A 27,914-nucleotide genomic window follows, 5' to 3' on the forward strand; every position below is an offset into this window, starting at 1 on the left:
TGAGGTAGGCTTGTATAGCTATAAACTTTCCTCTTAGAACTGCTTTTGCCACATCCCAGAGGTTTTGGATCGTCGTGTTTTCATTGTCATTTGTCTCTAGGTATTTCTTGATTTCCTCTTTGATTTCTTCAGGGAGCTCTTGGTTTAGTAATATATTGTTTAGCCTCCATGTGTTTGTGTTTTTTACGTTTTTTTCCCTGTAATTGATTTCTAGTCTCATAGGGTTGTGGTCAGAAAAGATGCCTTATATGATTTCAGTTTTCTTAAATTTACTGAGGCTTCATATGTGACCCAAGATGTGATCTATCCTGGAGAATGTTCCGTGCACACTTGAGAAGAAAGTGTAATCTGCTGTTTTTGGATGGAATGTCTTATAAATATCAATTAAATCTATCTGGTCTGTTGTGTCATTTAAAGCTTGTGTTTCCTTATTAATTTTCTGTTTGGATGATCTGTCCATTGGTTTAAGTGAGGTGATAAAGTCCCCCACTATTATTGTGTTACTGTCGATTTCCTCTTTTATAGCTGTTAGCAGTTGCCTTATGTATTGAGGTGCTCCTAGGTTGGGTGCATATATATTTATAATTGTTATATCTTCTTCTTGGATTGATCCCTTGATCATTATGTAGTGTCCTTCCTTGTCTCTTGTAACATTTTAAAGTCTATTTTATCTGATATGAGTATTGCTACTCCAGCTTTCTTTTGATTTCCATTTGCATGGAATATCTTTTTCCATCCCCTCACTTTCAGTCTGTATGTGTCCCTAGGTCTGAAGTGGGTCTCTTGTAGACAGCATATATATGAGTCTTGGTTTTGTATCCATTCAGCGAGCCTGTGTCTTTTGGTTGGAGCATTTAATCCATTCACGTTTAAGGTAATTATCGATATGTATGTTCCTATGACCATTTTCTTAATTGTTTTGGGTTTGTTTTTGTAGGTCCTTTTCTTCTCTTGTGTTTCCCACTTAGAGAAGTTCCTTTAGCATTTGCTGTAGAGTTGGTTTGGTGGTGCTGAATTCTGTTAGCCTTTGCTTGTCTGTAAAGCTTTTGATTTCTCCATCGAATCTGAATGAGATCCTTGCTGGGTAGAGTAATCTTGGTTGTAGGTTCTTCCCTTTCATCACTTTAAGTATATCATGCCACTCTCTTCTGACTTATAGAGTTTCTGCTGAGAAATCAGCTGTTAACCTTATGGGAGTTCCCTTGTATGTTATTTGTCATTTTTCCCTTGCTGCTTTCAATAATTTTTCTTTGTCTTTAATTTTTGCCAATTTGATTACTGTGTGTCTCGGCATGTTTCTCCTTGGGTTTATCCTGTATGAGATTCTCTGCGCTTCCTGGATTTGGGTGGCTATTTCCTTTCCCATGTTAGGGAAGTTTTCTACTATAATCTCTTCAAATATTTTCTTGGGTCCTTTCTCTCTCTCTTCTCCTTCTGGGACCCCTGTAATGCAAATGTTGTTGCATTTAATGTTGTCCCAGAGGTCTCTTAGGCTGTCTTCATTTCTTTTCATTCTTTTTTCTTTATTCTGTTCTGCAGCAGTGAATTCCACCATTCTGTTTTCCAGGTCACTTATCCGTTCTTCTGCCTCAGTTATTCTGCTATTGATTCCTTCTAGTGTATTTTTCACTTCAGTTATTGTATTGTTCATCTCTGTTTGTTTGTTCTTTAATTCTTCTAGATCTTTGTTAAACATTTCTTGCATCTTCTCGATCTTTGCCTCCATTCTTTTTCTGAGGTCCTGGATCATCTTCACTATCATTATTCTGAATTCCTTTTCTGGAAGGTTGCCTATCTCCACTTCATTTAGTTGTTTTTCTGGGGTTTTATCTTGTTCCTTCATCTGGTACATAGTCCTCTGCCTTTTCATCTTGTCTATCTTTCTGTGAATGTGGTTTTTGTTCCACAGGCTGTAGGATTGTAGTACTTCTTGCTTCTGCTGTCTGCCCTTGGTGGATGAGGCTATCTAAGTGGCTTGTGCAAGTTTCCTGATGGGAGGGACTGATGGTGGGTAGAGCTGGGTGTTTCTCTGGTGAGCAGAGCTCAGTAAAACTTTAATCCACTTGACTGCTGATGGGTGGGGCTTGGTCCCCTCCCTGTTGGTTGTTTGGCCTGAGGCAACGCAACACTGGAGCCTACTCAGGCTCTTTGGTGCGGCTAATGGCGGACGCTTGGAGGGCTCACGCCAAGGAGTACTTCCCAGAGCTTCTGCTGCCAGTGTCCTTGTCCACACGGTGAGACAGAGCCACCCCCTGCCTCTGCACGAGACCCTCCAACACTAGCAGGTAGGTCTGGTTCAGTCTCTGTGGGGGGGTCACTGCTCCTTCCCCTGGGTCCCGATGTGCACACTACTTTGTGTGTGCCCTCCAAGAGTGGAGTCTCTGTTTCCCCCAGTCCTGTCGAAGTCCTGCAGTCAAATCCTGCTAGCCTTCAAAGTCTGATTCTCTAGGAATTCCTCCTCCCGTTGCCAGACCCCCAGGTTCGGAAGCCTGACGTGAGGCTCAGAACCTTCACTCCAGTGGGTGGACTTCTGTGGTATAAGTGTTCTCCAGTTTGTGAGTCACCCACACAGGAGTTATGGGATTTGATTTTATTGTGATTGCGCCCCTCCTACCATCTCATTGTGGCTTCTCCTTTGTATTTGGTTGTGGGGTATCTTTTTTGGTGAGTTCCATTGTCTTCCCGTCGATGATTGTTCAGCAGTTAGTTGTGATTCCGGTGTTCTCGCAAGAGGGAGTGAGAGCACGTCCTTCTACTCCACCATCTTGAACCAATCCCATTATGGTTATTTTTAATAAACTTGCTTTTCAACTTTTAAACTAGAATTTTAAGTGATTTATGTACCACCATTACAATATTAGAGAATCTGGCTTGAATATATATTTACCTTTAGTGGGGAGTTTCACACATTTATATGTTTTTACAATGTTATATTGTTATATTTCAGCTTCAAAAATGCCCTTCAGCATTTTTTGTAAGGCATATTTAGTGGTGATGAACCCTTCAGATTTTGTTTGTTTGGGAAAGTCTTTATCATGCCTCTATTCCTGAAGGACAGCTTTTCTGGGTATAGCGTTCTTGGTTAACAGGTTCTTTTTTTTTCTTTCCATATTTTGAAGATGTTATTCCATTCTCTCCTGGTCTGCAAAATTTCTGCTGAGAAACCTACTTATAGTATTATTTAGGCTCCTTTATGTAATGAGTCACATTTCTCTTACTGCTTTTAAAATTATCTCTTTGTTTTGACAATATAGTTACAGTCATCCCTCAGTATCCATAGGGGATTGGTTGCAGGACCCCCACAGGTACCAAAATCTGCACATGCTTAAGTCCCTTACATAAAATGGCATAATATTTGCATATAACCTACATACGTTCTCCCATATACTTTAAATCACCTCTAGATTACTTATAATCTTAATACAATGTAAATGCTATGTAAATAGTTTTAAATACAGTATAAATGCTATGTAAACCAGTGTCAGTTCGTGGCAAATTCATGTTTTGTTTTGGAACTTCCTGGAATTTTTTTTGTAACATTTTTGATCCACAGTTGTTTGACTCTGCAGTCGTGGAACCCGTAGATACTGAGGGCTGACTATAATGTGTCTCAAAGTGACCTTTTTTGCGTTTAACCTGTTTGGGATTCTTGAGCCTCAAAAATCTGGACGTCTATTTCTCTCCCCAAGTTTGGGACGTTTTCAGCCGTTATATCTTTAAGTAGTCTTTCTGCTCTTTTCTCTTTTTATTCTCCCAGTATTCACACAATATTGTTTTATTTCACACAGTCCCTTAAGTATCATAGTCTTTTCTTCATTCTTTTTTATCCTCTTTTCTTTTTCTTCCTTGGGATAATTTCAAATGACTTATCTTTGAGTTCACTGATTTTTCTGCTTGGGCAAGTCTGCTGTTGGAAACTCTATTGAGTTCTTCAGTTCAATCTTTATCTCTAGGATTTTTGTTTTGTTTATTCACATGGTTTCTATTTCTTTGTTGAACTTCTCGTTTTGTTCACGCACTGTTTTTCTAATTTCATTTAGTTATCTGTGTGTTCCTGAAGTTCACTGAACTTCTTTAAGAGGATTATTCTGAATTCTTTGTTAGGCAGTTCATAGATTTCCATTTCTTTGGTGTCAGTTATTGAAGCTTTATTAGTTTCTTTTGGTCTTGTCATGTTTACCTGATTCTTTATGTTCATAGTATCTTTGCATTGGTATTTACACATTTGAGTAAGTGGTCTCCTCTTCCAAACTTTTCAGGTTTGTTTTGGCAGGGAAAGACCTTCACCAGTCTGCTTTGCTTAGGGGGAACTGGACGGGTCAGCTTGTAGCGTTTGTGGGCGGACACAGCTTGCTATTGAGGTCTCCAGTTTGGTGAGGTTCCTACCCATGTTCTGAGGCAAGGGGAGAGTTGCCACTGGCTGGTCTCTGCAATTGGTTTGGCCAGCTGGCTAGGCTCCACATTGTAGTGGGACCACTAACTAGGCACCCTGGTTGGGTAGGGATGCTGGCTGGACTTCACAGTCAGATGGGGCCATTAGCTGGGTTTGGTAGTTACCTCTGGTAGGATGTGGTCTCAGGCTGTGTTCCCTGGAAGGACAGCTGGAAGGACAGCACTTGTTGGATTCTGCAGTTGGGCAGGGCCTCATGTTGTACTCTCTAACCGGATGTGGCCCTGGCAGGACTCCATGTTCAGGTGGGGCCGCCGACATGGTTTCACAGTTGAATGGAGTTACAGGCTGTGCCCCAAGTGTGGGCAGAGTTGCAGGCTATGCTTTGTGATCAGTTTGGGTACTGGCTGTGCTCCTTTGTTGGATGAGGTCACTTGCCAGGCTGTCTGGTCAAGTGGGGCCTCCAGCTGCATCTCACAGTTAATGCTTCATGGTAGAATGGGGTTACCTTGCCTGGGCGAGGTTACAGGCTGTGTTTAGTAATTGGACAAGGCCGTAGGTGAAAGTCTGCTGCTAGGTAGGGCTGTTAGCTGGGCCCCATAACTGGGAAGTATCTTAGACTGGGCTCCAAGCCTGCACAGGGTCACTGTTCAGGTTCCCTGGTCATGAGGGGCCAGAGGCTATGCTCAACAGTTGGACAGGGCTGCTGGCTTGGCTCTCTGCCTGAGCAAGGCTCCACAGCTGCCTAAGTTCTCTGGCCAGTCTTTCTGGTCTAGCAGGATGGGAGTCTATGCTTAGCTGTTGAGCAGGGTTGCAGATTTACTCCCCTGCCCAGGCAGGGCCATATGACAGGCTCAAGAGCGTGTATGACCAGTTTTCTGGGGACACAAATCATCCAGAACTGCCAACCAAGCTCCCTGGCCAGACAGAGCCACCAGCTAAGGTCTGCAGATCCCTGGCTAGGATCTCTGCTCAGGTGCTACTACAAGCAGGAATGCAGTCCACTAACATTCGAGTGCTGATTGCTATAAGCCATGCCCCCTTTCCCCATCTCTATCTGATCCCCAGTGGTCAAGCCCCCAGGTTCCCCAAATGATCCTCATGAAGACCTGACTGGGCAACCCTGGAAGCATCCTGCAACAGTAGGGGAGCTGAATATCCACTTTGGGTTCTCTTTTTCCCACAGAGAAACTGTAGGCCAAGGGGATCACTCTGTGTGGTGCTATGACTGGGGGAAAGACAGTGCTATCCAAATGAAACCTCTCCTTTTACCCTTCTAATGTTCTTCTCAGTCTCTGTGGTTCAAGGACATGCTTCAGCCTCACCCTCAGGTTCTAAGCCATACTTCTAGGGATTTGGGCTTATCTTTTGCCTTTCTAAGGTTCATGATAGTTTTCATTTTTTTAGAGGACTCATCAGGACTGGACCCACAGAGAAGCCAAGTAGCAAGTGCCAAGAAAGTGCAGTTATCTTCCTGAGAATTTTTATCAAATTCGTTTTTATATAAGAAAGTTATTAACAATTATTGATGTTTTAGCATGGATTTTTTTTTCAGTCAACTAGCCTAGTTCCCTAAGAGAATGCTAAAGTTGATGGGGGGAGGGTGGGACACAGAACTAAAAAGAAAGAAAGTCTTAACCATGCCATAGGACAACACAGGCAGAAATCCAGAGAGGGATGACACAGCATGACAAATGGTGATGGGCAGAGCAGAGAAGAAAAAGGGGATCAAAACAAAACATGGAAAAATGATAAACACAGATTTCATCTGCTTCATAATTTTTCCCAGGAATAATCCTCTTGTACACATCTTTGGTGCCTTTTTTAGTAACAACACATGTGTGTTTCTTTTTTATTCTTTTTGTTGTTTCCTTGGAATTTTAAATGCCTTTTAGCTCATAAACTCAATAAAAATACCACAGCATATTTTTTCAAAAGAATTTTCTGATCCAAGGAACTATTGCTTAATCAGACAGCCTGATGTTGGATTTATTTTTGCACTTCAGAAAAATTCTTCCTTAGGCAATGTCACAAAGATGCTACCTTAAAAATTCTTTAAAAAATAAACAAGAAAGAGAGAAAAAGAAATTTAGAAAATTATTTTCAAGTAAAGAGATGTTCTTCTTACTTTCTAAAAGATTGGAAAATGATATCTGGTTTGAAAAATAAGGCAAGAGAAACATCAGTAACAAATTCCCAAATCCAAGATGTAGACTCTTTGAACAAAGGAAAATATTTTGTATTTTATGCTTGAGTTCTGCTCTAAAATATTCAGTTGTCTAAATGCATAACTCTATATGAGGAAAATAGTTTGGAAGTTTCTCAGAAGAAACATCTGCCTGACTTATGGTCCTTCATTCATTTCTAAAAAAGTCTATCATTCTGGTATCTAAGATCTAAACAGATGTGAAGCTGTGCACTCCAAAACTGAGTATATATAAATGAAATTATCTCGTTTTATTCCTTTACGACAAAACTTGATTGGATTTATTGAAGTGTTAATTCCCATCTGTCTAGGGTGGTATGATATTAGGTAGAGATGAATATCTTAAGAGAAGCTGAAATAAAATAATGCACGCTTTTCTAAGAGGCTTTTTCGATAGACTCTTAAAAATGAAGTCAGAAAGATAAGAGGAATGAATATCAACAGTTAGAAAAAAATGAAGTATACTTGACTCTTGTTTCTAAGACAGTTTCCTTGGAAGCCCTGAAAAATAATCACTGGAAATTTGAGGTCATTGGCGTTAAGGAGTAAAGGATTATCTAAATCCTTATCTTCTGAATGATTCATATGACTCTGGTGTTAGACTTGTTTGTTCTGAACTGTTGTGTTGCAAAGCAGCACAAAATAGAAAGAATTCTGCACTGACCATTGTGCAAGAATTGTTGAAACCCCTGCTCTGTCACTAAAGAGCTGTACATTGTTGGGTGAGTCATTCTTTGGTTTCTTGGTTTACACATTACACATAATAAAGGGGTAGGAACTATGCAGAACACCCCAAGAAGACTGTGCCAGGGAAGATGCTGAACTGGTAGGACTTTGCTCCTTCTTTTCCTGCTTGAATCAGAAAAGATCCTTGCATGTCTATTTAACATAGTAGCTTCTATATAGGCTTTTTTGAGACAAAAAGCTTATATAGCCTTAAAAAAGCATTAGCTTGGATGTTTCTAAATTTATGTTAGCCTTACAAACTATGACTCTCTAAAATGTATTTGTCCATTCACTAATTCAGTGAAGTTTATGAGTTCTTTCAATGAGAGAACTCTGCCAAGAACTCTGCTAAGCCTTGGGGACACCATGGGGAACGAGAGGAGCAAGGCTCCTGATCTCAGATTTGATAATATCATGGAGAAAACTGACATTAGACAAGATCATTGCAGGTTGTGATAAATGCAATGATGAAAATAAACAGGCTGATGATAAAGAACAACTGGTTAAGGGAAGGGGGAAGCCAACTAGTTATGGATAGAGAAACTATTTACACTAGGGCAGTGAGGAACGTCTTCTCTAGATAGGGGAGGATTGAATTGAGACCTGAGGAGTGAAAAGGAGCCAGTCATGCAAAGAACTTTGGGAGATGGCTTCAGGGTAGATAGAATAGCAAGGGCCAAGATGTGGAGATGAGAATGATTTAGGTATTTTTGGAAAAGTTAAAGGAGGCTATTATGGCATAGTGAATAGTGAAAAGTTGTTTGGATGAGCTTGAGGAAATAGGTGGAAAGCAGATCATGAAGGACCTTTTAAACCATGGTAAAAATTTGGGTTTTATTTAAAGTGTAGTAAGAAGCCACTGAAAGGTTTCAAGCAGAAGAAAAACATTGTCTCTGATGGGAGCACTCTCTATAACTTCCAAACTTTGTTTAACAATGTCTAGTGTTATTGGCTATCGCAAGGGATAAAATAAATTCCAGGAAAAAGAAATAGATAAAATAAATTTGAATTACCAAAGCATGTGATGTACCAAGACAATTAAGTGAGGGAAAGAATGGTCTTTTCAACAAATGATGCTCGAACTACTGGATATCCGCACACAAAATAATTAAGTTGGATCCTCCCTTATATTATACACAGAAATTAACTCAAACTGGGTCATAGACCTAAATGTAAGAGCTAAAACTATAAATGTCTTGGAAGACACCATAGGAGTAAATCTTCATGACCTTGGGTTATGCAAAGCCTTCTTAGATAACACCAGAATTACAAGTAACAAAAGGAAAAATAGATAAATTGTACTCCATTAAAATTAAAAGTTTTATGCATCAAAGAACACCATCAAGAAAGTGAAAAGACTCCCATAGAATGGGAGAAAATATTATTTGCAAATTGTAAACGATAAGGTACTGGTATCCAAAATATATAAAGAACTCTTACAACTCAATAATAAAAAGACAACCCAATTGAAAAATGAGCAGTCTTTAAACAGATATTTCTCCAAAGAAAATATACAGTTGGCAAATAAGCACATGAAAAGATGCTCAACATCATTAGCTGTTAGGAAAATGCAAATAAAGCTACAGTGAGATACCACTTCACATCCACTAGGGTGGTTACAATAAGGAAAAGAAAACAGAAAATAACAAGTGTTGATGAGAATGTAAAGAAACTGGAATCCTTATACATCATTGGTGGGGTGTAAAATTGTGCAGCCACTTTGTAAATCAGTTTGGCAGTCTCTCAAAATGTTAAAAACAGAGTTACCATTTGACCCATCAGTTCTTGATATATACCCAAGAGAACTGAAAACAGGATTCAAACAAAAACATTTACATGAATGTTCATAGCAGCATTATTTATGATAGCCAAAAAGTAGAAACAACACAAATGGTCATCAATTAACAAATGCCTGTTAGTTAATGTAGTATGTTCACACAATGGAATATTATTTGGAATAAAAAGAAGTAATATACTGATCCATGCCACAACATTGATGAACCTTGAAAACATTATGTCTAGCAGCCAGTCATGAGAGACCACATATTATATGAAATGTCCCAAACAGGCAAATCTCTAGAGACAGATAGTGAATTAGTTGTTGCCTAGGCCTGGGGAGGTTGGGAGGAAACTGGTAGTGACTGCTAGTGGGTACAGGGTTTCTTTTTGGGATGATGGAAATTGATTCTAAAATTGATTGTGGTGATGGTTGCACAACTCTGTGAATATACTAAAAACCATTGACCTGTACACTTTAAATGGATTTATAATATGGTATGTGAATTATATCTCAATAAAATTGTTTAAAAAAATATATGTGATGTGTTACTTCTGAGACAATACAGCTACTCTCAACAAAGTTTAAAATAATCAGTAGGGAATCCCAAATCCTTCCTCTGTGTTTTAAGTAGGCTGAACATCAAGCCAACTATTCTCTGTCAACATGACATTTATTTAAAAGCATTCTTATTTCTTTAATCATTGAAGAAATCTATTAAAACATGCACATTGTACAAACTGCTGCTTTTTCTTCCAGTCTCTTCTGCAAGCCTCTAATTATACAAATGGGTTGCAGTGTGTCTTATTAAACTTTTAAAACCCAACATTTTGGAGCAAAATATTACATACACATTTCAGAACAAGCACTAAAATAAACCAGCCTAATATCAATGGAAGTTTACCACCACCACTCCCCAAAGAAAAACTATCTTTAAAGAGGAAAAAAGTGAACAGAAGAACCAGGAGAGATCTTTCTGATTATAATGACAGAAGAAAACGCAGCTTAGAGCACAGGCAACCCCTTTTCTCACACATAATGAGCTCTTCAAATATGTATGAAAGTTTACTGTGCAAAAGGTTCCTAGTAGATCCATATGTTCTATTTCCTAGAAGCTAAAAAGTAGTATAAAAATCTGTCACTACCCTTTGCCTTTTATTCACGAACTTTGGTTTTACTTCCAACAGATAGTAAATGTTCTTTAAGTTGTTTTTATTTACAAATAAATACCTAGTAGACTAGCTACTGTCTGATTAAGGCTAAATATTTTCTGCTTTGGGCATGCATTCTATCATTCATTTATTAAATATTTATTAAGCATCAATTATATGCTGGACACAGTTCTGGGCACTAATGTTACAACAATGAACTAAACAGACAAGGTTTCTGCTGTCATGCAACATGTAATGTGGAAAGGCAGTGTGAACAAGAATAATAATTTCTGATAGTGATAAGTGCTATGAAGAACATAAAACATAGGAATGGGATAGAGAATGCCCTGATAAAGGGGCTACTTTAATTGGGATGGCCACAGAAGGATTACATGAGGTTACATTGAGCCAGATGCCTAAGGATAAGAAGAAGCCAGTCATGTGAATATCTGAAAAAAAGCTTTCTAGGCAGAGGAAACATCTAATGCAAATGCCCCAAGGTAGAAAGGGCATTTATTAAATGTCCTATTTAAAAAAAGGGGGGGTGGTGGTGGTCAAGTAGCTAGAGTATAGTAAATAACTGGGAAACACAATGTCAGAGAAATAGGGGGGAGGCAGATCACGTAGGGGATTATAGATCATGATAAGAGGTTTGAAGATTACTTGCAATGGACAGCCATCTGGAAGGTTTTACACAGGGAGAGATGCTTGATTAACATTGTTGGTGATCATTTGTGTTATTTCAAAGAAATGGAATGTAAGGGTAAAAGTGGACCAAACCACTTAGAAGTCTGTGGCAGTCGTGTAGATGAAAAAAATGATAGGGCGATTTGGAATTCAGGGGAGCAATAGAGATAGTAAATAATGATCAGATTCAAGATATTTTGGAGATAGAGTTGACTGGATTTGCTCATGGTTTAGATGTTGAGAAAGAGGGAAAATATAATAAAGAATAAATCCTGGTTTTTAGGCGGAGCAACGGAGTGGTTGATCATACCATTAAGTGTGTAATAGGGTTACAAGTTGGTACTTACACATTTGCAAATATGTAATTTCTTTATTTCAGGTTCATCTGGTTTTCCTCACAAGCCCTAACTTACTGATTAGTGAGGAGTGGTTGGGGAATTGGGGGAGACAGAGAGAAAATTTTTATATCCAATTCAATTGAAAGCTTAATCTGTTCCTGTAATTTAGTCGTCTCTTTAGGTAGTGCTCAGACTCTTATGATGCTTAGTATCTCAGATGTACCCATCTTCCACCTCCCTCTTTTACTCCTTTCTAATATTGAGTCTGTGTTTGCTGTGGTGACAAAGACGAGGAGGCCTTAGATCTAGAGGCAGGTATTATTCATACGGATTGGGACGTGATAATGTCCCTTGTCAGTTTGCTTACTGCCCACCCTCGTGGCCTTTGGTGATGATGTCTCTAAGCTGGTAATTTTCATTTCTTTTTGGGGGGTGTTCCCTTGCTTAAATAGCCTGTCAGCATCCGCTAATCATTAGATCCCTCTGAGGTCTGCTGTGATTTTCATTCAGCTCTAGCCCAGGCAGTCTGCTCTTCAGCCCTTACTACAGAGCCGCATCTTCCTAGAGTAATGGCCACCGATACACACACGCAAGCTCCCCAGGTGTTTCTTAGTTCCCTTCTACATCATATAGGAATCAGGGAGTAGCTCAGGAAAATATAACAATATGGTCTTCCTCATTTTGACTTTGCCGAGCAGCCAAATTGATATAGCCATAAACCATGTGATAGCTAGAGAAAAGATACCTTTGCTGAATCCTGAATGAGTAGTAAGGAACAAGGGTCTCTTTCTGCCAAAACTCAGAATGAGGGAAATCTGAACACCAATGTCTCTCTCCCTCTTTGCCTTCCCAGATTCTCCTGGGGGCAAAGGAAAAGTCTTAAGCTTTCTCTTTACTTCCCCTATGTCATATCCTCATCATTCTACCATCTAGTAAAAGCCTTAGAGTTCTACTGTGATAAATGGAAAGTGTGTCTTCTCTACAATTTAAGACAGCCTTGTGTGCTGGGTGCCCCAGGCTCAGCTTGTGAAATGTTAAAGTTAGAAACAAAATAGAAACATCATCTCCTAATATATTCAACCCCTGTGCATATGAATCCCTTGGGCTAAATAGGATAAAGTCCATGTAATCAAAAAGGTAAAATAGAAAAGTATTTTAATAATTTTCAAAATATTGCCCTATTAACAAAGGAGATGGGGAAAACTGAGAAGCAGTTTAGGGGTTCAAGGAGGGAATTCCAGGAGTTCAGTCTGGGACACACAAAGTTTAAGATGCCCATTAGAAATTCAAGAAGAGATGTTGAAGGTAAATCAAAGTCAGTGGTGCAGTCAGGACAGGTGATATAATTTTAGGAAACATTAGAATATAGATGGTCTTTAAAGCCACAGGGACAGGATGAGATCACCTAAAAAGAGAAAAGAGAAGAGGGCACTCCAACATTAAATGGTTGGTTAGAGAAGGAGCCAGCATATAAGGAGATATAAGTAAGTGGAAAATCGGGGAAGTGTGCTGCCATAAAAACAAAGGTTTAAAAAAGTTTCAAGAATGAAAAAGAAGTTTCTAATAAAATTAGTCAGATAACCAGCCATTGGAGATGGCTATATGGAAGTCAGTTGGTGACCTGAAAAAGAACAATTTCAGAGGTGTGGTAAGAACAAAAGCCCAAATGAAGAGAGAATGAGAGTAAGGAAATAGTGACAATGAGCATAAACAAGTCTTTCAAAAGTTTTGCTGTGAAGGGGGAGCAGAAAATGTTGCTAGAAAAGTACATGAGAAATTGAATGAGAGAATGGAAAAGACAAAAGGAAGGGAGGGACATGAGATCAAGGAAGGATTTTTTTTTTTTAGTGTTACTATAGTTTTGTTTTGTTTTGTTTTTTATTTATTTTTGGCTGTGTTGGGTCTTCGTTTCTGTGCGAGGGCTTTCTCTAATTGCGGCGAGCGGGGGCCACTCTTCATCATGGTGCGCGGGCCTCTCACTATCGCGGCCTCTCGTTGCGGAGCACAGGCTCCAGACGTGCAGGCTCAGTAGTTGTGGCTCACAGGCCTAGTTGCTCCGCGACATGTGGGATCTTCCCAGACCAGGGCTCGAACCCGTGTCCCCTGCATTGGCAGGCAGATTCTCAACCACTGCGCCACCAGGGAAGCCCCAAGAAGGATTTTTTTAAATGAGTAATATTTAGCATATTTGAATACTATTGGAAATGATCCAGTCAAGAGAGAAAAATTGATAGTGCAAGTGAAAGGAGGATGTTTTCAGAAGAGAGAGCCCTGAATAAGTGAGAGGACATGGGCTTCTTATACGTGTTAAGTGAGGAGCTGGCCTCAGGCAGGAAACAAATACACTTCTTTTGTAAGAGAAGAGAAGCAGAATATGTGGGTGCATAAGTAGGTGTATTGGTAAGTTGGGTGTTGGGAAGAGGAGATGGCTCTTGTTTAATTGCTACTATCTCTCAGATATGAAGCAAGGTTGTTAACTTGAAAATGAGGAGGGAATAGAGGTTTGAAGATAGAGATGAATGTGTAAGTCATCTTTCAGAATAATAACAAATGTCTCAATTATACACATTTGTGAAACTTACTTATGCTTGTCACTTATGTCAGAGCTGTTATTTTTGCATTATCCACAAATTTTTCTTAATATTTAAATATATAATGTTTAAATATTAAATGTATGATATTTAAATATATAACTTACAGTGACGCCTAAACTGAATTGTTGGTTGGCAGGTAGCATTGCCATGCCATGGTTTTCAGCTGATACCTGAGTATTTGAATTCAGTACCATTTTGGAGTACTGACAGGATAAAGGAATTTATGAATTCCCTGTTAGTATTGCAACAAAGGTCTAACATTTTTTTTAATTATAAAATTAAGTCACATATTTACAAATTGAAGAAAAAATATCATCTCAATAGATGAAACAAAAATCATTTAGTAAAGTTTAACTTCCATACTTTGACTATGATACTTAATGGTGAAACTTAAAAGAAATGAGCAAAGGTCATTACTATTTACCATTTCTATTCCACATTTACTCAGGGTCCCAGCCAGTACAGTAAAATGAGAGAAGTAATCTACAGACAGATTATTAGAATTCATGAGAGTTTAGCAAGATGCTATATATAAAATTAATATACCAAAAAAAATGATTCCATCTTTTCTACCAGCAAGAAACAGAATACTTTTAAAAATACAATTTTAAAATAAAATCCAATACAATCAGCAAAAAGTAAGTACCTAGGAATAAATCTAACAAAAGATTTGTAAAATTTTATTGAAAAAAAAGTGTGTAGTAGTTTATTAACAAAGACCTAAATAAATGGAGAGATATTTCATGGATAGGAAAACTCAATATCAAAAAAATTTAACTCTCCCTTATAAATTCAGTACAGTTTCAGTCACAATCTCTACAGGATTTTTTTATATAACTGGATTGATGAAAAGTGGTTTTAAAATGTATGTGGAAGATCAAAAGTCCAATATCAAGACAGTTTTCAAGAACAGGTTGCTGATGTTGGTGGGGAGTGGTATGTGAAAGGGAGAACTTGCCCTACCTGATATCGTAACTTATTGTTGAAGCTAGTCATTTAGTCAGTGTCATTCATTCACAGATAGACAAATAGACCAATGGAAATAGAATGTAGACTCAGATCTGAGTATATTTTGAAACTTAAAGTTTAATAAATTGATTATGCATTGCAGATTTATAAGGAAAGGATGTAATATTCGGTAAATGGTACTGGTACAATTGGTTATCCAAATGGAAGAAAACAAATCTCTCCTTCACATCAAAGTACAAACACACAAAAGAATGAAATCCCGATTAGATTAAAGACCTAATTATAAAAATCAAAATTTTAAATTGGAGAACATTTTATGACCTCATGGAGGAAGGGGAAGCAGTAAGGATCTGTTAAACACTAAAGAAATAAAACAAGAAGAAAATATTGATGAATTTGACTACATTAAAACTGCAAATTTGTGTTAGTCAAAAGTTATACTGGACAAAGTGAGAAAATAAGCTCCAGGCTGGGAAAAGAGATTTGTGATATACAGAATGAGTGAAATACAAGTATCAGGACATTAAGGACAGCCCAGTAGAATACTGGACAGAAGATGGGAACTAGAGATTCACATATAGATGTTGAATTACTGTATGAATAGATATTCATTCCTCCTTAATAATCAGAGACATGTGAATTGAAATCCCAAATAATACATCATTTTGCTCCCTTGAGACAGGCAAATTTTAAGTCTGATAGTACCAAGCATTATGGAAGATTTGGAGTAACTGGAACTATTAAACGTTGCTTTGGGAATATAAATTGGCAAAAGCACTCTGGAGAACAAGTTGGCAAAATCTTGTATACTGAAAGGTGCATATATCCTACAAGCCAGCAATTCAACTCCAGGGTATATACCCTCGCCCAAAAGACTCTTGAGGTGGGCACATAGTGATATGCACAAGAGCGTTTATTGCAGCATTATCTGTAACAGGAAAAAAAAAAAAAAAACTACCAAAAATTCTTTGCTAGGAAAATGGTTGAATAAGTTGTGGTTTGATAACAAAATGTAATCCTGTAGGAGTGAAAACAAAATGTAAGTAAAGTAGAGACACTGAATAATTTCAAAAACAAAATGTTGTGTTCAAAAAATTTCAAAAGAATATATAAAGTGTGATGCTGCTTATTGAAAGTTTGAAAAGATGCAAAATAACCATATAATGTTTGGGAATATATACAAATGGAGTGAAAGTATAAAGAAATGCATGTGAATGATAACCAAATTGAGGACAATTGTTGCACCTGAGTGAGGAGGGAAGGTGATGTGTCTGCTAATGTAAGTGTATAAATGGGACTTCAGTTGTGTGTGTGTGTGTGTGTGTGTGTGTGTGTGTAGCTTCTGTTTCTTAAAGTGGGCGGTAGGTACATGGGTGCTCATTATACCTTTTAATATCTTGTATATATATTTATATTTATATATATTTAAATATTACACAATGCACTTTAAAAAGACAGCAGAAATTAGTGAGAACTGACATTTATTGAGCTCTTCAGTATAAGTCTATTCCTTTCTAAGCTTTGAATGCATTATCTCATTCAATCTTAGTAACCCTCTGAAGAAGTATTAATATATCCCTGCTATATAACAGGAAGCTGAGGACTTTAGAAGTCCAATAGTCTACTTATGGTCATATACCCATTAGGTGACAGAGCCAGAACATGAAACTACAGCTGTCTGACTTAAATGCTCGTATCGTTAACCTCTATGAATGTTAATCAGCCTCTCTTAAAAAGTCCACGTTAACCACAAAGAAGACTCATGTTAGTGCAACTATCATTTCAACCTCTGGATGCAGCTAGAACTACAGCAGTAGAACTTAACCACTTTGGCCTCTAAATTCAGCGGACTTTCTGAGGCTAGAAGAACATTTGCTCAGGAGCACAGGGCATGACTCATTTCCTTAGGTATCTGTTTATTCATTCAACAAATATTTATCAAGAGCCTCTGTAGCACAGTGGTAAACCACAATTTATTTCTTGTCTGCATCATTTTTGCAGTTTGCAAGCTTTGGGACACAAATTTGAAATTTCCATTTTCATTTCCAACTAATGCAAGGAATGCTATGATTAATTATTAGCTATTTTAGAACTTGCAGTCTGGCTTACTATGGATCTCATTTAAGCCTAACCGTTGTTGACCTGCAAAATCACATGACATTTGAAATATTTTAGCCACTTCTTACTTTAATCAAGTGTTTATGGAAAACTTTTAGTCTACTTTTGTCTAAACAAAATACAGATTGAAGTGAAAATATTGTTTTAAACAGTTTGATATGACTATCTCTTCTCTCTCCATGTATTTCCCCTCTCTCCTTTTTTTCCACAGATCAAATAATATTTGCTTAATCTTACACTTCATTGAGATTTTAAGATTCTCCTTGACAGTATATTAGATATACTAGCTCATAGAACTGCTGAAATGGATGCATTTGGGTTAACTTTAATTACATTCTTGCTAATTCAATGGGTGTACTGAAACAAAGTTGTTTTCCCTCTGTAGTTAAGAACAGTTTAATTTGGTCTATCTTGGCCAGTTTGTTTATATGAACTTAACTCACTAGTAACAGCTGGGCTTCTAAATCATCATGACCTCTTTTTAAATAATTATACAAACATATATATTATACTATATATATATATATATATATATATTATACATATATATACATATATATTATATATACATATATACATATATATTATACAAACATATTATTGTTAAGAAGTAACCCTTGTTTTTACTTAGTGTTCAATTCAGTGATTATGTGATATAAGTATTTAAACATTCTTTCTAGTCCTATCTTTAACAATGTATTTCCTTTTTCATACTTGATATTCAGGGACCTGAAGGAACTGTGGGACTGCCAGGACAAAGAGGTCGTCCAGGAAAGAAGGTAATTTTTTTTTACGTCTTTTTATGCTGGTTTTCTTTCTTCTGATGTGCCCAGAGCTCCATAGCATACTGTGGTGTTTTTATTTGCACTGGAGATAAAACAATAAAAACAATAAATTTGGCTTAAAAGGCACATTTGTATAAATTAATATTTAATTCCACTTAGGAGTACTTATTACCTTATTACTTATTATCTGAAGTCAAATTTTCTACTTTGTAGTTTCTGAAAAGATATTTGCCTTTTCTTCTCCTGTTTACCATAGTAGACCATGGGCAGGAAAAGAGAGAAAAGAAAAATACTATACCATTTGTGCTGTTTACTAACAATTTTAGTAAAATATCTAGGGGAGAGAAATATTAGAATTGTTTCTGGGTTTGTTTTAATTGTACTTTTCCAAATTGAAAAGGTTAATGATTGATTTTATCTTTCCTATACATTAACTAAGAAACACAAAACAATACGTTTTATTTGTTTCCTTTATATTTTACTAAGAACATGTGATGTGTTTGTAAAATTTAGCACATTATAATAAATAATTCATCCTTGGATAGAGTCAATAATTTGTTCAAGTATTGGTGAGACATAAAAATGATTTTCACATTGTACTACAGCAGTTTTGAATATATTTACTATAATTAACTACAAATTACACCATATTCTAGTTCCCAAAATCGGATCTGCCATTTCTGTGAATATGCACCTCGTCCATCTTTTTCATAATTTGGGGGCAGTATAAGATAATAAAAGATAAAAGTGAATGAGGTAAATTTTAGTTGCCATTCTTACCCATGAAAATAAGCCCAATATTGAAGTGTCTTTTCATCAAACATAATGTCATGTCTAAATGATTTTACAAGTAGGACAGTGCAGGACCTTACAACAGCCTGTGTCTTTGGGAAAGCCTGTGAATTATTATGAATAACCAAAAATTTCCTGACTGTGATCGCTGTTTAATTTTTTTGTGTGTCTACTTGATTATCAATAATAGAACAGGTTGGTTCCAACATGCAGAAAATGAATTATAACATTTAATGTTTAAAAGCAGCTATACTTTGGTATTAGAGAATGATTAGTTAGCCTATTTGGAGAACAGAAGGTAACTAGTTTTCAGAAAGATGTAAAATCATACAAACACGTTACAGATTTTTAAAAACAAACTCCAACCAAGTAAGTAATGATACTGAGTATACAGAACTGTACACTAGAGCCTTTTTGCATTAGACAGATCTTTGGGGGATTGAAATTCTCTGTAGAAACAGGTTTCTCACAGGGCCTGTGTTTTCTCATGTCAGGAATAAATACATGCATGTATGCATTCGTACATAAATGCATAACAAATTTCAAAACAATAAACTTGGTTATTTGTAACTCAACGTGAGCACCATATCTTCCCTGCTTGTTTGGCCAAAGTTTTTAATATTCTTTTTTCCAAAATTACTTTTAATTATATCTTTAAGGTAACGTAGGTAGCGATGGTATGTTATTATTGTCAGTGGTGGTCTGTAGTACTATTAAGTTAAAGCAAAGTTACTATTTATAGAATTTTGCTTACAGAATATCCTCTGGAGCCATTCAGGTATATGATATAGTTAATTAATCTGAGTATAAGTTTGTTTTTTTCTTACTTTTCTCTCTTACTAATGGCATCCACAGGGTGATAAAGGACAAATGGGGCCCACAGGAGAAACTGGAAGCAGAGGTGCTCCTGGACAAATTGGGGAAAGTGGTCCTAAAGGTGCCAGAGGAACTAGAGGTGCTGTGGTCAGTATTTGATTTGTCTCCAGAACTGAGTTCACTGTGGATGGAAAAGAAATGGTATCCATGTCCTAAAGGCTCTGTCCCTTGATTAATTTTACAGAGAAAGCAATAGTTCCATTGAAAATAATCTACCACCATGGGTTGTGGAGAATTGTAAGCATTCCACAGTACTTAAATGGCTTAGTGGTTTCTGGACGTGAAAGAGGAAAGGGGGAAGAAAATCTCAAAATGGAAATAAAATATGAAATAAGGTTTTAAAAAATCAGATTATAACTCCGAAGTAGGAAAAGTTTATATGCCTTGTACTTGAAATCAGGATTTAATATCTGTATAAAATTATGCTGTCATGGTTGACAAATTGCTTTGAAAATTACTTGAAAATGGGTTTTCTTTATATGCTTGGACTCCACATGCTTATCTGGAGATTATTTTTCTAACCAGCTGTGATAAGTCTCCAAAACATCTACTAATTTTGAATCTTTTGTATGAATTTTACATGATGTTGGAAACAAGGTAGCATGATGCTTTTGAACCTGTAATAGCAAAATTATATTGCTAATATATTTGGACCTGTTCAGAAAGTCACAGCAGAAGAGTTGCAAAATATTTAAGAGATTATCCAATTTAGTCTTTTGACTCTTTCATAAACTTATTTACAAAATGCATATGTATTCACTAGTCTCTATTTAAATGTCACAGGTGACTTTTCACGAAGGCCTTCTGGAGAGCATTGCATAATCCATCTGTTGTCTGAGGAATGTTTCCCTCAGGCTCATTTTAAGTGTTCCATTCCTTACTGCCATCTTACTATTCCAGGTCATTCTTACTTCCTTTTATTTTAATTACTAATATTTTCCTATCTTTGGCTTATGCATTCAAAAACATTATATAATGTGATTGATTTTAAATATTTTTCCAGTTTTATTGAGATATAATTGACATATAGCATGTATAAGTTTAAAGTGTACAGCATAATGCTTTGATTTACATACATCATGAAATGATTATCACAATAAGTTTAGTGAATATCCATCATCTCATACAGATATAAAATTAAATAGAAAAAATACATATTTTTCTTTGTGATGAGAACTCTTGGGATTTACTCTCTTAAGTTTCATATATAACATGTAGTAGTGATAATTATGTTTATCATGTTGTACATATATCCTGAGTACTTATTTATCTTAGAACTAGAAGATTGTCCCTTTTGACTGTCTTCATCCAGTTTCCCATCCCCTACCCTCCACCTCTGGTAACCACAAATCTGATCTCTTTTTCTATGAGTTGTTTTTTTTTTTTTTGAAGTATAATTGACTTACAACACTAGAGTAGTTCCTTTTACACAACATAGTGTTCAATATTTCTATACATTTCAAAACAGTCACCACAATAAGTCTAGTTATGTCTAGTTACAATATTGCACATACAAAAATATCACATATTTATTGACTGTATTCCCCACACTGTACATTTCATAACCGTGACTTATTTATCTTGCAACTGGAAAATAGTCTCCCTTACCTATGTCTTTCCTCCTGCCATCACCCTGCCTTCTGGCAACCACCTACTTGTTCTCTGTATCTATAACTCTGTTTTTGTTTTCTGTTTGTCATTTGTTTTGTTTTTTAGACTCCACATATAAGTTATATCACACTGTATTTGTTTGATTTATTTCACTTAGCATAATAACCTCTAGGTCCATCCATGTTGTCACAAATGTCACGATTTCATTCTTTTTATGGCTGAGTAATATGCCATAGTATATTTTTACCATATCTTCTTTATCCATTCATCTATTGATGGGCACTTAGGTTGCTTCCATATGTTGGCTATTGTAAACAATGCTGCAATGAACATAGAGGTGCTTATATCTTTTCTAATTAGTGTTTCCATTTTATTTGGATAAATACTTGGGAGTAGAATTGCTGGATTATATGGTAGTTCTATTTTTAATTTTAATTTTTTGAGGAGCCTCCATACTGTTTTCCATAGTGGCTGCACCAATTTACATTCCTACCAACAGTGCACAAGGGTTCCCTTTTCTCCACATCCTCACCAACACGTGTTATTTGTTGTCTTTTTGATAGTAGCCATTCTGACAGGTGTGAGGTGATATGTCATTGTGATTTTGATTTGCGTTTCCCTGATGATTAGTGATGTTGAGCATCTTTTCATGTGTCTGTAGGCTATCTGTATGTCTTCTTTGGAAAAATGTCTGTTTAGATCCTATGCCCATTTTTAAATTGGGTTGTTTGTTTTTTTGATGTTGAGTTGTATGAGTTCTTTGTATATTTTGGATATTAACCCCCTATCAGATTTATTGTTTGCTACTTCTCCCATTCAGTAGGTGGCCTTTTTGTTTTATTGATAGATTCCTTGGCTGAACAAAAGCTTTTTTGTTTGATATTGTCTATTTGTTTATTTTTGCTTTTGTTTATTTTGCCTGATACATATCCAAAAAAAATATTACTAAGACCAGTGTTAAAGAGCACACTGCATATGTTTTCTTCTAGAAGTCTATGGTTTCAGGTCTTACGTTTAAGTCTTTAATGAATGTATTTTTGTGCATGGTGTGAGAGTAGTCCAGTTTGATTCTTTTGTATGTAGCTGTCCAGTTTTCTCAGCACCGTTTATTGAAGAGGCTGTCTTTTCCCTCTGTGTATTCTTGAGTCCTTGGTCATAGATTAATTGCCCATAGAAGTATGGGTTCATTTCTGGACTCTCTATTTTGTTGCATTGATCTATGTGTCTGTTTTTGTGCCTGTACCATACTGTTTTGATTACTGTAGCTTTGTACAGTATTGTTTGAAATCAGGGAGTGTGATACCTCCAGCTTTGTTTTTCTTTCTCAAGCAATCTTGAAATTGATTGAAAATCTTGAAAAAAAAATCAATTTTGGCTATTTGGGGTCTTTTGTGTTTTCCATACAAATTTTAAAATTATGTGTTCTAGTTCTGTGAAGAATGCCACTGGTATTCTGATAGATATGGCATCGAATCTGTAGATTGCCTTGGGTAGTATGATCATTTTAACAATATTAATTCTTCCAATCCATGAACACAGTATATCTTCCCATCTGTTTGTGTTGTTTTCAGTTTCTTTTCTTCAGTGTCTTATAGTTTTCTGAGTACAGGTCTTTTACCTCCTTAGTTAGATTTATTCTATTCTTTTTGATGCAGAGGTAAATGGGATGTTTTTCTTAATTTCTCTTTCTGATAGTTTGTTGTTGGTGTACAGAAATGCAACATATTTCTGTATATTAACTTTGTATCCTGCAACTTTACCAAATTCATTGATGAGCTCTAGTAGTTTTTTTGATGGCATCTTCAGGATTTTCTTTGTATAGTATCATGTCATCTGTAAACAGTGACAGTTTTACTTTTTCCTTCCAATTTGGATTCCTTTTGCTTCTTTTTTCTTTTTTCCTTTTTTTTTTTTTTTTTTTTTGTCTGATTCCTGTGGCTAGGACTCCCAACACTATGTTGAATAAAAGTGGTGAGAGTGGGCATTCTTGTCTTGTTCCTTATCTTGGAGGAAATACTTTCAGCTTTTCACCATTGAGTATGATGTTAGCTGTGGGCTTGTAATATCTGGCCTTTATTATGTTGGGATAATGTAATTAATTTTTAATAAACTTGAGAATGAATTGATCCAAAGAGTATTGTCTTCAAAGTAGGCTCCTACTTTGGATTTTCTCTAAAAAGAATAGTCACTTTTTAAATTTTGACACGTTTCCAAACTACCTTCCCAAGAGGTTTCACCAAATTTACATGCCCACCACCAAGAATACTTCATATTAATCCTTTTGATGTTTGCCAATCTGATAAATGAAAAAATGTATCTCATTTTTTTTCTTACATTTTCCTGATTGCAACTAAGTAATTTGTATTTTTTCCTCTAGAAGTTACCTGTTCATATGCACTTTACATGTTTTCCTATTAGGTTGTTGTCTTTTTCTTAAATTCAATAATACCTTACATAGTTTAGATAATATGTTTTTGTTAAAGATGTTGCTAATATATTACAAATATATTTCCCTTTCTGTCATTTATCTTTTAATATTGTTTATAGTATCTTTCACTGGACAGAGGTTTTAATTATTACAGTCAAATTTGTCAGTCTTTTTGTTTACATTCTAGGTTTTATTTGTTCATTAGAAATGACTTCCCTACATAAAGTACATAAAAATATTCTTCCATATCCTTCTTTTACTATTTTTATAGCTTTATTTTTACCCTTAACCCTTTTAAAGCATACAGAGTTTTTGTTTTGTTTTGTTTGCTATGATATAAGTTGTAAAGGACTAATTTTTCTTTTTCCCAAATTCTTAGCCAGTTGTCTCAGTACTATTTATTTATTTAAATTTATTTATTTATTTATTTAAATTTATTTATTTATTTATGGCTGCTTTGGGCCTTCGTTGCTGTGCGCAGCTTTTTCTAGTTGTGGCAAGTGGAGGCTACTCTTTGTTGTGGTGCACGGACTTCTCATTGTGGTGGCTTCTCTTGCTGCAGAGCACGGGCTCTAGGTGTGCAGGCTTCAGTAGTTGTGGCACACGGGCTCAGTAGTTGTGGCACACAGGCTTAGTTGTTCCACAGCATGTGGGATCTTCCCGGACCAGGTCTGGAACCTGTGTCCCCTGCATTGGCAGGTGGATTCTTAACTACTGCGCCACCAGGGAAGCCCCAATACTATTTAATAAACAATCTATTTCCCACTTTCTGAAATGCTACCCTTACTGTAAGCTACTCTTAAATAATGGTCTGTTTTCATTTTCTCTATTTTCTTTTCTCGATTTTTTAGTGTGTTCCTAGGTCAGTACCACACCATTTAAATAACTGTATCATTACAGTATCATTTGAGATCTATTAGGGCAAATACTTCATAATTTATATTTCTGAAAAATTTGGCTCTTACTATGATCTCTTTCCTCTTTCATGTGAACTTCAGAATCAGCTCAGCAAGTTCCTTTAATATTGAATCATTCATTGTAGAAACACCATATGTCTTTTTATTTACTTATATCTTGTATATCCTTCAGTAAAGTTTTGTTATTTTCTTTATGTCTGTTCTTAACATCTGTCTTATTAGGTTCATTGTTAGTTTCTTACAGATTTTGTTGTTTTTAAGGTAATCCTTTTTCTATTACATCTTCTAATTGTGCTGTGTAAAAAATCTTTTTTTAAAACTTTATATTCATTTGAATGAATTTTGATGATTCTCAGGGTTCTTTAGGTAAATAATCATATCATCTCCTCATATTTATTATTCTTACTTATTACATTGATTAGAACTACTGGTTAGTGTGGTATTTGGCTAGTCACATACTTATTCTGTGCCTTAATTTCCTTATCTCCTATTTATTTTGGCACTCAAAGAGGAGAGTTGATATGGAAACTTTGATAATATGAAAGATAGGACATTTTTAAGAGTGTTATTTTCGCTTTTTTCAGTTATCTGAGTTATCTTTTCAGTAGTTTAGGAACATTTACAGATTTGCCTTTAACTTATATGTTTCCTCATCTGTGTGATATTGATAATAAGAGTAATTAATAGGGTGAATATCACACATAAGTTGTCAACCAATTCTATTTTAACAACTTTGACCAGAGCTGAAACTGTGTTCATCAAAGCATCTGAAACTATCAGTGAGTACAGAGTTATTGATCCTATCATAACAATACTAAAAACTATCAGAATTCAATCTCTAGTATTTAGTGATGCATGTTTACCACAAACTTTGACAGATACAAACTACATTTCCAAGAATTTGCTGGAAGCCTACAGCATTCTGGCAACTGAAAGTATTTCTCTTAATATGATTAAGGATGTTCATACCAGAAGTAAACCAAAGAAACATATTTTTGTGGAACTTACGTGGTTCAGAAGTAAAATAAGATGAAAGTTGGAGAATTATGTTTTGTTTTCCCATTTCAGACTAGGTAAAATATACCTTAAAAATCTAAATTTTAAATAATAGGAATACAAGGTTAATGATTTAAACAATCGTCTGTTTTCTTTCTAACGTTTACTTTGTTTTTAGGGACATTTAGGATTGATGGGACCTGCTGGAGAACCAGGAATTCCAGGATATAGGGTAAGCATTTCTAATTGGAAATGAGAAGTGTATATTTGCATAAAAACATTACATGAAGATGTCATCCCAAATATATAAATTCAGATGAAATTTCCTGATAAACCTTTCTAACATATTTAGGTCTCATACCCCTGTAGAGTGAATCCTGTTCTTCTTTCAGAATAGTGCAATATCTAATAGTGTGGCCATGATGGTATTAGGTAGAGCACATACAAATGATATGGAGACTGTCTACTTACTTGTCCTTCTGTTAGGGTCATGAAGGTCAACCAGGACTTTCTGGGTTGCCAGGACCTAAAGGAGAAAAGGTGTGTATGAATATATTGACTTATTTATCATAAAATTAAACATTGAATTCATGTGTTCTTTCTGAAAGTATGTATGGAAACATTTTCAAAGAATAAAAAAAGCACTTTCAACTTGGGAAGTATTATAAATTCTAGAAGAAAAATAAATATCAAGGGGCAAAAACTTAAATTATTAAAAAGTCTTTGATAGGTTGTTTCAAGATTGAGGTGAAATGATATATGTTATAGTACTTTGCAATCTGTAAAAGTTTGTAAAACTAATATTAATTACTTACTGAAAGCAATTGTGAGACTATAGATTAAATGACTAACTATATACATTTATAGTAAATTTTTTTTTTTTAAACTCTCTAGGAGTTAAGCCAGCATTTTATTTATTTATTTATTTTTGGCTGTGTTGGGTCTTAGTTTCTGTGCGAGGGCTTTCTCTAATTGCAGCAAGCGGGGCCACTCTTCATCGCGGTGCGCGGGCCTTTCACCGTCGCAGCCTCTCTTGTTGCGGGGCACAGGCTTCAGACGCGCAGGCTCAGTAGTTGTGGCTCACGGGCCCAGTTGCTCCGCGGCATATGGTATCCTCCCAGACCAGGGCGCGAACCCGCGTCCCCTGCATTGGCAGGCAGACTCTCAACCACTGCGCCACCAGGGAAGCCCCTATAGTAAATTTTTTTATGAATTAAGAATAACTGCAGCAGTACTCCTCTTGATTTGTAGTATCATTGGAAAACTGACACTTTGAGAAAATTAGTAAGCTGCTTTTTATGTAATTGAAGCAGAATGACACTTCCAAAGAGAACATGTATGAATTACAACCATGTATAAATTATCATGTGCTAAGTTTTGTAGGTAAAAGTTTTTCATTTGAAAAAGATAAAACCAGATTGCATATTTTATAACATATTAGGAAATAATAGGCTTCATATTTCAAAGTTTATTTTATTAATTTAGTTTTCTTTATAAATCATCTTCATCATAGGGTTATCCAGGAGAAGATAACACAGTCCTAGGACCACCTGGGCCTCGAGGTGAACCAGTAGGTTTTTCCTAAAATTATTTTGATGTTTTGAGATAAAACACAGTTACTACAATAGATTCACAACACCAATTACATCTTTTCAAGGAGTTTTATTTAGTTAGTTTTATAACATGGTTTTATATGAGAGCAGTATTTGCAGTCACATAATCTGAATATAAAAACTGTTTATATTCAGGTCAAGATCCTTAGCATAATATAGAAGTTTAAAACAGTAACTTTCCAAATCTAACTTTTGGCATTAAATTCATGATAACTTTTTTACAGAGATTATCAAAAAATCACACACTCTAGACATTTAGGGCAGATACTTCTTTATACATCAAATTCAGGTTTATTTCTAACAGATTTTTAAAAATCTAATCTGTATCCTTTTCTATAGTAGTTTATACACAGTTACCAAATGATTTCAAAACTCATCTAACTGGTTATTAGAGCCACTGTTCTTTAAAGATTATCAGTCTATAGTCTTCTAATAAGTATTTTAAGGACTAGCTGTAACCATGATTTTTTTAAAGTAGCTATTATACCTTTTATTATCTGAATTACTGTCTCTCTGTTCATGTTTGATTAAAACAATCTTAAAGGCTATATGTAAATTAAATGGGTAAAACAAAAATGCCTAGTTCACAGAAATAAATATAATTGGTTAAATTTTCCATATTTCACATGATATCATATAGGATAAAAAATCCTAAAACAGAAGAATCAGAATATATAGTCACTCCTGATATTTTGATCTGGCTCTTTGGAGATGGTTGAAAGGTATACTTTGTTTTAGAAATAGGAAAGATTCTAGAGTTTTTCTGATAAAATCAAGCCAACTTATATAGAGGCAAACTCATCTAATAAGAATATATAAAATTCTTTATCGGAAACGATCAAAAAAATGAAAAGACACCTTCTGAATAAAGAAAATACTTTCAAATAATATGACCAACAAGGGGCTAATATCCAAAATATATAAGCATTTCATACAACTC

The 27,914-nt window shown here is 35.7% G+C and overlaps 1 protein-coding gene across 7 annotated transcripts in view; it reads left to right on the forward strand.

Moving 5' to 3' along the window:
• The window catches only part of COL24A1 (collagen type XXIV alpha 1 chain), a 408,506-nt gene that overhangs the window by 299,834 nt on the left and 80,758 nt on the right, over positions 1 to 27,914 (forward strand). For all 7 annotated transcript variants that reach the window (XM_082409988.1, XM_082409993.1, XM_082409994.1 and 4 more), the window contains 5 exons: positions 17,682 to 17,735; positions 19,389 to 19,496; positions 25,540 to 25,593; positions 25,848 to 25,901; positions 26,875 to 26,931. In XM_082409988.1, the coding sequence (XP_082266114.1) occupies positions 17,682 to 17,735; positions 19,389 to 19,496; positions 25,540 to 25,593; positions 25,848 to 25,901; positions 26,875 to 26,931 (327 nt within the window). The remainder of the gene's footprint in view (positions 1 to 17,681; positions 17,736 to 19,388; positions 19,497 to 25,539; positions 25,594 to 25,847; positions 25,902 to 26,874; positions 26,932 to 27,914) is intronic.

Source organism: Balaenoptera physalus (assembly GCF_965194825.1).
Source record: "Balaenoptera physalus genome assembly, chromosome: 1".
NCBI classification, from domain to species: domain Eukaryota; kingdom Metazoa; phylum Chordata; class Mammalia; order Artiodactyla; family Balaenopteridae; genus Balaenoptera; species Balaenoptera physalus.